The 10,604-nt window shown below is 41.9% G+C and overlaps 1 protein-coding gene and 1 long non-coding RNA gene across 2 annotated transcripts in view; one reads left to right on the top strand and one right to left on the bottom strand.

Annotated features, from left to right (window-relative positions):
• ARHGEF38 (Rho guanine nucleotide exchange factor 38) overlaps nucleotides 1–10,604 on the top strand; it is a 121,662-nt gene that overhangs the window by 65,880 nt on the left and 45,178 nt on the right. Inside the window, exon 4 of the mRNA XM_029942458.1 lies at nucleotides 10,123–10,270. Within this exon, the coding sequence (XP_029798318.1) occupies nucleotides 10,123–10,270 (148 nt within the window). The remainder of the gene's footprint in view (nucleotides 1–10,122; nucleotides 10,271–10,604) is intronic.
• Nucleotides 1–10,604, bottom strand: part of LOC115294539 — a 46,162-nt gene that overhangs the window by 34,383 nt on the left and 1,175 nt on the right. The gene's annotated exons all lie outside the window — the stretch shown is intronic.

Genomic DNA, 10,604 nt, shown 5'->3' with positions numbered 1-10,604 from the left:
GAGCTGAAACAGGCTTGTGGTAAAGAAATTGCAATTTCTCATGTTTTTTCCTGAGGGTGAGTTTATCCTTTGAGAGAAAGACAATTTAGAGTTTTCTGTTCTTTGAAGGTGTAGTGGGTGATGCACTGTTGTTCTAGGGCAGTACTTTGTTCTCCTAAAGCAGTGTCTCTTGTATGTCCCTGAAGCAGGAATCTGTGCCTTTAGCAGTGATTTTGTGAGTAGAGCATTAGTCACTGATAATTCATGTCATGTTGCCATGTGGGAAATGCCACAAAGTAGTTCACCTGAATAATTCTTCTACTGTGTGTGTGTGTGTGTGCGCGCACGTGTGTGTTGCACTCAGGACACAGGTAGGCTCAATTTAGTTAATCCTAGCCTGCTGGGACAGACTGGGAGCATCCCAGACCCGCATACTGGAATGTGTGAGGCCAGTAGGGGCAGGCTGCAGACGCAGCAGCTGACAGATTAGGGCATTTTACTCTAAACGTTAGCAGTAACAAAAGCTATCAGAGAATGTGACCGGGAAAAAGCCCGCCCCTCCCCCACCTGAGGGGTGGAGCATATGCAAATCCACACCGGAAAGGAAAAATCAGCAGGAGGCGGTCCCCAGGGTACTATGTGGGGTTGGATTTCCAATCTCCTGAGTACAATCAAGCTGGGTTCCCAGGGCTACAAGGAGTTATTTCTTGTAATAAAACTAAAGCCAGGGTGGCTTAGTAACAAGCTCTACAGTTCTGTTCTCTGAGGAAATGTTAAGTTCTAGGAACCTGCACTGGAGAGCAGGCTCATGGAGGCCCGTGGCTTAGCTCAGCAGTCAGACCTGAATGGAGCGTGCAAAAACAAATATTGTGCAGAATACACGTAGAAATACAGTCTTAAATCCTACAAATGTCAGAGTTCTATGAGCCCCTGAACGCTTTCCCAGTAGTCAGGGAGTGAACATGAGAAGTGCAGTTGCAGCGGTGCAAACCTTATAGGGACACGGTAGCCCAGAGAGGACATGGCGTCTGGGGGGGAGACAAGAATGTGCTTTCATGCTGACTCTGTCACCACTAGACCTATGGCTGAGGCCAAGACACTGGGGGCAGTGAGGATTGCACTTGCCTTCCTGCAATGGAAACCTCACTAAAAGGAGTTAACTGAAAAGGGGCCTTTTTCCTCCCATAACAAGAAGTCCATAATTCAGTAGCCCAGAACTGGGGTGGCTATATGCTGGCTCCTCACAGCGCCTTATTCATAGTCCTTGATGTGTGGTGTTTGGCCTCCTGTTCTCACGATGGCTCCTCCACTACCAAGCATTGCTTCTTGGAGGCAATCAAAGCAAAACCACCTCCTCCCAAGGCTTGCTTTCATTTGGGAGGAAGAGAAGCCCTTCCCAGGGACTTCAACCTATGTGTCATGATTTCATCTCACACACACATCATTTCACTTCATACACGTATACATGCACACATAAATACATACACACATGCTTGGCCAGTCGTAACTACCAGAGACTGGAGAAAGGTCAGTATTTTTCACTGGGTGTCCTGCTGGTCTAAATTTTGTTCATTTAGACCAAGGAAGAATGGATAAGCAATTAGCAATAGATGTCACATTCATTTGTTCATATTTCAAATGGGAACAACAAGTCCTTCATGACTACAGGTACAAGACATGAGGAATACTCCTGTTAAAATGTAAGCTCATAAGGAGAGGAATTATTATCTATTTTTGTTACTGTTGCTTCACCAGCACCTGGAACAGTGTCTTCAGTAGCACTGAGTGAATGAAATTAATGATGGAGAGAATGAGAAGTGTCCAGTACTCTGGGTGGCCCACAGTAATCATTGTTGCTGTTGTTGTCACCAAGTCTGCCTGTCGTTTGTCTCGTGGCATCTTCAGAGGTAGCTGTAGCAGAGGCTAGGACTCTCAAGATAGCTATTTACTAAGGTGAGAGAAATGGAGAGTTGTGAGTTGGTCTAAGAACAGCGTCATTGGTACCATCTACCTTGAGGCGGGGCGGGGGGGGGGGGGAAGTTAACATACCTCTTTCTCATTCACCTAGTAGAAATGCTTTAACTTTCAAGACTCAGAGAGCTAGTGCTTTTGTAACATGCCACTTGTTATAAAAAATGCCTGCCTAGAGTTAAAGTATCCAGGAAGTCAAAAGGGTTCAGGAAGAGACCAGGAGGTATCATCCAAATGAACAGTAGTATTCTTGAATGGTAGCATTGAAGCAATACTTAGAGAGCACCCAGTCCACCCACCTCACTGCGAGAGCCTGATTGCCCTGAATGCCATCACTAACTCTAGACACAGTCAGAAGGAGACCCTAATTCTTCCTTAAATAGGTCCTAGTATGTATTATACCTGGTCCATCTCCACACCCACTAATGCTCCTCTTTGCCCTGCCCGGCTTCCAGGTATGGTGGTTGGATACTGCCTCAGCTGTAGAATGGCTTTGCCTTTGACAGACCGCTTCACAGTGACCACTGTCCTCCCCGCACGAGACACAGAATGGCCATGGAACAGGACCCCACACTCCACTGGGGCTCCCCTCCTTTCTCTTTTTTCTCTCCTCAGTTTAGTTAGCCTTACTGGTCCGACTTCCTCACCTCTCCATCCTGCCTCCCACGATGCCTCTGAAATTGCTGTGACCATGTCACCAAGAGAGCTCAGGATTGTCCAATCTAATTGTCAAATTCATTTTTCTGAACTTATCTTACTCCAGAGCTTCTGAGAAATTTTTACTAAAATATTCCTGATACCAGAAGGGAAGTGTGAGGACCAGGGAATGTAGTTATTACACAAAGCCACAGATATGAAACAACTTTGAAGTCTCATTTTATCTTAAGAATTCATGAAACAACAACAACAACAACAACAAAAGAATTCACAAAATTTTCCATTCTCTTCTTTTCAATGAAAATGATTTTTTCCCCAAACATCTTCTTAAAATCAATACTCAAGGGATTTGATTGTTTTGCTCCCGTGGTTGCACGCACCGCCTGGCACCTGTACTTGGCTTAAACTTCATAACCCTAACCAGGGTCACTAGGGTACCCTTAGTTGGCTGTTTTATTCCCAGGCTAGGTAGGAACTAATCGAGACTAAAGGTTAAAGGTAATGATTTCTGTAAGCAGCATTTACTCTTCCAATCTCTTTCTTCTCATTTCCCCTCCTCACTTTACCCTCTCCTGGAGAACAGAAGGAGACTGGGAAGGAAAGGAAACATATACACGATCTGGCATTTTGGCTGGCTAATCTAGTGCCTTGTTCAGTCCCAGCAGCTGGGCTCTCCTCCAAGGAGGCCAAACAGGCTGGGGAGCTCTCCTTGTACCTCCTGGGTAAACGCTGCCAGCAAAGCTCTTTCATTTGGAGAAGGCAGGTTTACTTAGCTGCGTGTGTCCCTCAGGAGAGTGACAGCCAGAGGCTCATATTATCTCACCCGGATCTTAGACATCCTTTCTAGAGGGTAGGTCCTATCTACCCTTTGTCCTCAAAGCTTCCTCCCTCCCTTCTTGGTGTTGTGTATACTCTGCCTCGACAAACAAGTTTTACTTAGAACTGCAGAATCTTCTTTTGGGATATATCTTAGACCATAATTTATGCTTAAGATCTTAACTAAAATTCTCTTTTAACATCTCTGTATGTGGTTAGTTTTTAGAGTTGAACTTATTACATATTTTTCTTGCTAAAAGAAGTAACTATGCACTTTTTAAAAATATATTTATTTATTTGGAGAGAGAGAGCACATGCACATGTGAGCAAGGGAGGGGCAGAGAGAGAGGGAGAGAGAATACACTGATGGAGAGAGAAGCCTGATGACATGAGCTGTAACTCACCAATCGAACTCATTAACCATAAGATCATGACCTGAGCCAAGATCAAGAGTCCAATGCTGAACAAATTGAGCCAACCCTGTACTTTTTTAAAAAGTTTTTTCATTTATGTATTTATTGAGAGAGAAAGAAGAGGGGGAGAGGGGGCAGAGGGAAAGTGCAGAGAGAGGGAGAGAGAATCCCTAGCAAGCTCTGCTCTGTCACTACAGATCCCGATATGGAACTAGACATGGGACTAGATGTGGGGCTCAATCTCACAAACTGTGAGATCATGACCCAAGCTGAAATCAAGAGTCAGATGCTCAACCAACTGAGCCACTCAGGCACTCCAGTACCTTTGTACTTTAAACTCTGTGTCTTGGTCATTTCAAGCTGCTGTAACAACCTTAGACTTGTTGGTTTAAATAATAGACATTTATTTTTCACTGTCTGGAGTCTGAGAAGTCCAGGTCAAGGTGTCTGATTCCTGGTGAGAGCCCTCTTCCTACTTTGCAAATAGCTATCTTCTCCCTATATCCTTACACGGTGGAGAGAAAGTTCTAATGTCTCTTCCTCTTCTCACAAGGCATGAATACCATCATTGGAACTTCACACTCAATTTTAAACCAAGTAGCTCCCAAAATCCCACCTCCAAATACCATCACACTGGGAGTTAAAGCTTCAACATATGGATTTTAGGAGGAAATAAACATCCAGTCCATAACACCCTCCATTAGGTAATATTTTAGGTAACAATTTAGGTAATATCTTCATAGAAGTTTTGAGTTAGATTTTATGGGCAGTAAAGAGAGTCCTTTCAACTGTCATGATTCCTCCTAAAATATTTTCTTATGGAAGAAGAAGAAACAGTGTGTTGATTAGAATTAAGGTCAGCTGGTAGAAACAGCAAACCAAACAAAACATGACTAGCTTAAATAAAAGATGTCCATTTCTCTTTAGTGTAATAGTCTCAAGGCATGTACTTTAGATCTATACAGCAGCTCTGTTCTGCAGAGTCCTCTGGGATACAAGCTTCTTCCTTCCCCTATCTTCATGTACAAGGGAACGTTCGAGTTTCAGGTAGCAGAACAAAGGAAAACATGGTGAAGAAGGTGTAAATGAAAAGCTATCTGCCTCTTCAAGTTCCTGGATATTGTCACAGGACAACTTTTTGCACACATTGTTTACATGGCACCCCTACTGCAAGGGAGGCTAGGAAACGTAGTTTTTACTTTACTGAAGCCAAAAATGTTATTGCATCGAGGGGAGCACTCATACTGAGGGACAATAGCAGCTTTGGCATCCACAAACTTATCAATCTTTTTGCATATTTCTCACTATTTTGTCCTTGGCTTGGCTGACAGGAATCCAAATTTTCCTCTCTTGTCTCTGACTGAGCCTCCTCAAGCTCTTCTGCAGACTTTTCCCTCTGGGCTCCCCTTGATATTAGTGTGCCCCAGCATTTGGTCCTGAAGCCCTCTTCTCACTCTGTAGACTTTCTTTCATGGTCATATCAAAGTCAGCCTCTGCTTCCTGAGTTTTACCTACCTACACCTCTTGTTCAAAACTTTTTTTCTTGAATTCCAGACTCCTGAATCCAATTCCAGAAGGGATTTCTCCACTAAATATATTTTGGATTACCCAAACTCAGTACATCTAAAATTAAACTCATCATCTTTCCATCATTCCACATAAACTCTCCGTATGTCACTATCATTGTCCATCCACATGCTGACTGAAACCAGAATCCTGTGATATGCGTGGAACTCAGCTCTTCGTCTCTCATGTATGTCACTATCTCTTGCCCTCTTCTCCCTCCTCTCTGCTTTTGGTTTAGTGGCTATAGCCAATATCTATTGGGCATTTGCACCTGCCAGCCACTGATATAAGTATATTATCTGTCTTAAATTCATTTAATCTTTAAACAACCCTACTATTACTATTATTGTTCCATCTTACATATATAAGGAAATTAAAGAACAGATGAGTCAAGTAAGTGTCCCAAACATCACAGGAGTAAAGGGTAAAACCAGGACTTGAAAACACGCAGTTGATTTTAGAGGACTCTTTCTTAAGTGCTATAATTTCCTGTGTTAGCCCTAATTATTTATTTGTTGTTATAGTATAGAAGTCTTCTCATTGGAGTCTCTTTTCTAGTCTCACTAACTTCTCCCTCAAATTCCAACTTTCATATGACTACCAGAGTAATCTTTCTAGAACACAAGCTAATCATGTTCATCTGCCACTTAAAATCAATCATCTGTGCTTCTCCATCACATGCAGGCTAAAGTTCCAGCTACTTAACAACACACAAAGTATTTCATGATGTAGCTCCTGCCTAAAAATACAGCCTCTTCTGGAACTTTACCATAGACATGACTCTGTCCAGCTGCGTTGGACCACTTGCTGCTTCTGAACAGAACTTACTCCCTCAGTGTGTCTCTGTGCTTTGTACTCACTTGTAGCCCCTATTTTAGGGGCTGGCTGTTGGGAAAATTGCTCAAGAGCAGAATAGGTGACCCTCTGTGTTTTATAAAAAGTCTGTCAAATGGGAGTTCACTCCCACTGGCCTTCATAGGTTTCTTGAGGGACTCATTGGTTCTTTGTGCCTGCAGTAACTACCAAAGTCTTTGGTGTGTAATAGTCACTCTTTACATTGTGAAACCAGGAAGAAGTTGGGGTACCTGGGTGGCTCAGCAGGTTAAGTGTCCGACTTCAGCTCAGGTCATGATCTCATAGTTTGTGAGTTCGAGCCCCATGGCAGGCTCTGTGCTGATAGCTCAGAGCCTGGAGCCTGCTTTGGATTCTGTGTCTCCCTCCCTCTCTGCCCCTCCCCAACTTGTGCTCTGTCTCTCAAAAATAAATTAAAAAAAAAAAAAACAAACAGGATGAAGTAATGACTTCATTGTCTTTTATGCTGTTTTCCTAAACCAAAGCCTTGGACAAGGAGATCTCTCGAGTGTCACTGTCTTTACCCTGGTTTACTGCCCTGCAGGGGAAATTCATCTTGGAGTGGTGTCAAAATCATAAAGAGGCCATATTATATGGTATGGCATATTGGGGATGGACATGAGGGTCTGGAAGTAAAGAAGAGGAGGGTCAAGAAGAGAAACATAAATATCTCTACATTAGTGAAGTCAATGATTTGCAACACCAGAATAATGATAGCAGGACATAAAATACATTTGATGTTTTGGGGAGTTGTTTGTAGAGGAGATAACTAAGGGGGAAAAGGAGCATTTTTTTTCTCCTCAGCATGGAGATTGCTTTTGGGGAAAGCCAATGCAGAAATTCTTGGGTTGTAGAATCTTTTTAAAAAGCACGTGATAGTTATATTTATTTTATAGCATTCTGGCGCTTTTGTGACAGGCAGCCAGAAGTGGAAATTACCTTCGCTGGTCTTGGCTCCGTCCTCCCTCCACTCCTAATCATCCCTTCAAACCCACAGCCATTAGACTGAGCAGCTGTCCTTCGCCACTAAAGAAACGCAGCCCGGAGTTATGTTACCGTGGAAACAGAATCACTTTTTTGCTGCAAGACACATTGCTTTATCTGCATTATTATGAAGCAGAATACATTGGTGGGGCTGGAAGCAGCATCAAATATTCTGCCCGCCAGTGTTGTGCTTGGCCTTTGGGTGAATAAATGACTTTCAATTAGAGTGCTTAAATATCTTTTAACTTTAATAATTGTTATTAGATCCCCAACAGAATTTTACTTGGCAAGGAGTAAAATATTTGACACTGCTCTTAAGGAGAGAGCTGTAAATTCTTTCAAACCACAGCACTTCTGTTAAAAATATGTGTGTGAGGGTGCGCACGTGCACAAGAATTTACAATTAATGGTTCCATTGTGTGTAAAATAAATGTCTTGGTCCCTTGTTTTTGACTTTCTGACTTGATCCTATTGCAGATTTATGAGGTTGTCCTTACCTTTTCCTTTCTCTGTTTCTACTCTAAACTGCTTTGTAGTGAGCCCATATTTATAATCCTATCTTGGGTTGGGCTGTGTGTATCCAGACCCTTTCTTGACTTGCTGCTGAGTTTCACCCAGGCCTGCTACTCACTCCCACTTCTGGATCATGATTTCTTTCGGCAGCCAAAGCCCTTGCTCTCATTTGCCACCTTGGCTATCCTCATTTCATTCCCAAGCCTTGATTTTAGTTACTATCCTATTTAATTTTCTCTTCTTGTAATTACTCTATTTCTTATTGTTTGCATTGCCGACTGTCTTGAAGACCAAATCTGCGAAAATTACACTGGTGGAAGGATCAATTCAGTAAAATCCCAGGAACGAAACAAAAATCCCTCATCTCGTCAATTCCAAAGATGCTCACAGACACTGAGTTTCTGTACAAGTCCAAAAAAAGCTCTACTAAAAATAAACAAGACACATACCCGCACACCTGCACGTGCGTGTGCATGCACACGGACACACACACAAACACACAGTCTGAAATCCCATCTAATGGAAAGAGAAGGAAAGTCTTTTAATATCTGGATATAAATTAGAATAGAATGTGATATTTTAAAAGTACTAGTGTTTTGGGAGGCAAATCATGAGAGACTCTTGAACACTGCAAACGAACTGAGGGCTTAAGGGGGTGGGGAATAGGGGAAGGGGAGTGATGGGCATGGAGGAGGGCACTTGTGGGGAAGAGCACTGGGTGTTATATGGAAATCAACTTGACAATAAACTATATGGAAAAAAAGTACTAGTGTTTTAATTTTAGAGATAGTAGAGTAGCATTAAGAGACAAGTCATATTTATTGAGCAACTAGTTAATGCCAGACGTTTTTTACATGTACGTTCCACTTAACGCTCAAAGTCCTCTTTGGGGGTGATGAGAACTGAGACACTCAGTTACCACCCAAACCCTAAACAACAGTGATTTCTGATTCTGAGTTCAGTGTCCTTTCCAACCACACCACTTTGTATCGTGTCCAGCAAAGCTCTACTGTGTGGAGGGCTGACGATTGAGGAAAAAGGGAGCAGAATACAGCCTCTATCTAATCCTGGCTTCACCTTCACTGGACTTTGGAAAATCATTTATGAGTTTTAAACTCAGATTTGTCCATCCTTATTTAATACGGATAAATAACCTCTTACTTCCTTACACAAATAGGGAATTAAGCAGTTAATGTGGGCAAAGCATGCTGAAAATACAAAGGTCATTCTATTTCTATAGGAAGAATGACTTACTGTTGTTCCTCTAATAGGTGCAGATTGGTAGGACCGTGTAACTCTCATCTGTTAAATCCCAAATCATTGTTGATCCCAAATTTGCAGTGTCATTGAGAGCAGACCCTATCACATATTTTTCTGTCTTCCAAATCATCTTAACACGGTGGTGGAGTATGTAGTGGATACTTAATATACATTTTCAAGTGATAGAGTGGGTGATTAAATCCAATTATTCAATATCTGCTTGAGCCATCAGTTACAGACCCAGTTTTATCATAATATCAAAAAGGAGGCCTTAAATGCCTGGACACAATTAGTCCAAGTTGTTTTATGAAGATACAATCTAATTCTGGTTTATAGTAGTATCCAACTGATTCTTAACAGGAATAATGGCCATTCTTCCTATTATCACATCTAAGGAAATATTTTATTTCCCTAAACTTTATTGCTTATCTTTCAGAGACCTCGGGAAATGTTAGTTGAATAAATAGTAAAAAAAAAAATTTACATTGAACCTGAAATTTCACTTTCCACACCTCTAACAAATTAGCAATAACCTCTCCCTTTTGAGCACTTACTATGTATGAACTGTACTTTACATACTACCTCTTTAATTTTTACAATGACGCAATAAAATTGGATCTATTATTGTCTCCATAATAATAATAATAATAATAATAATCTGATTCTGTGAGGAATCAGATTCAGAGAACAAAATAACTTGTCCAAGTCATAACCTGTCCAAGTCTGTAGCACAGCCTGATCCAAACCCATACAGACTGATTCTAGAATGTGGCCCCTAACTAGGATCCTCCCCATCAGCCAAGGGCATAAAGTCACTTGTGAGAAAAACCAGTTTTCTTTTGCTGCCCATCTCCATTAAGCTCTTTATCCTGCATTTTATAAACAAAAGGAAGGAAGAGAAGAAAAGAGGAGGGAGGGAAGAATAGGGAGAGAGGGAAGGGAAGGGAAGGGAAGGGAAGGGAAGAATGTCTTCCACTCCTCCTGGGTAACCTGGGGATGAAGTGGGACCCATCCAACTTTTTAACACTAGTCACCATTGTCAAATAATAAATATGTGGAATGTCAGTTTGGTTGACTTGATGTCATTTTGTCTTTGTTCTGCATTTATCAGGAGAAGTATTCTTGCAGATTAAAGGGCCACTGGAAGATATTTATAAAATCTACTGCTACCACCACGACGAGGCACACAGTGTACTGGAATCCTATGAAAAGGAAGAAGAGCTGAAGCAACATTTGAGCCACTGTATCCAGTCCTTAAAGTAAGGCCTTTTCAAATGACGATTTCCATGCCTAGCAGGGAACATTTTAACTGGATGTAGATGAAAGTTCTCACATAAATCCTATATTTGATGAGGCTTGCTGGGAGCTCCACTTTGTGTCCTCTTTATGAAAAGCTGACATGCCAGAAACCCTGATTGACTCTTTTCTCCCCCCTGTGAACATGACTAAAAATAACATGGGAGAAGATTTGGGGCTCTGTAGAGATAGAAAAATGCAATATCAAAAAACAAAATGTAGAAGAAAAGGCCCTTCCTAAAGCTGTTGTTACTTTCCTGCCCCGCCCCCCACCATGAGACAGCATGGGGCACTGTG

The sequence above is a fragment of the Suricata suricatta genome, chromosome 1 (genome assembly GCF_006229205.1).
Source record: "Suricata suricatta isolate VVHF042 chromosome 1, meerkat_22Aug2017_6uvM2_HiC, whole genome shotgun sequence".
In the NCBI taxonomy this organism is placed as follows: domain Eukaryota; kingdom Metazoa; phylum Chordata; class Mammalia; order Carnivora; family Herpestidae; genus Suricata; species Suricata suricatta.
Note: the sequence above shows the minus strand (reverse complement) of the source record. Positions and strands in the feature narration are given on the sequence as shown.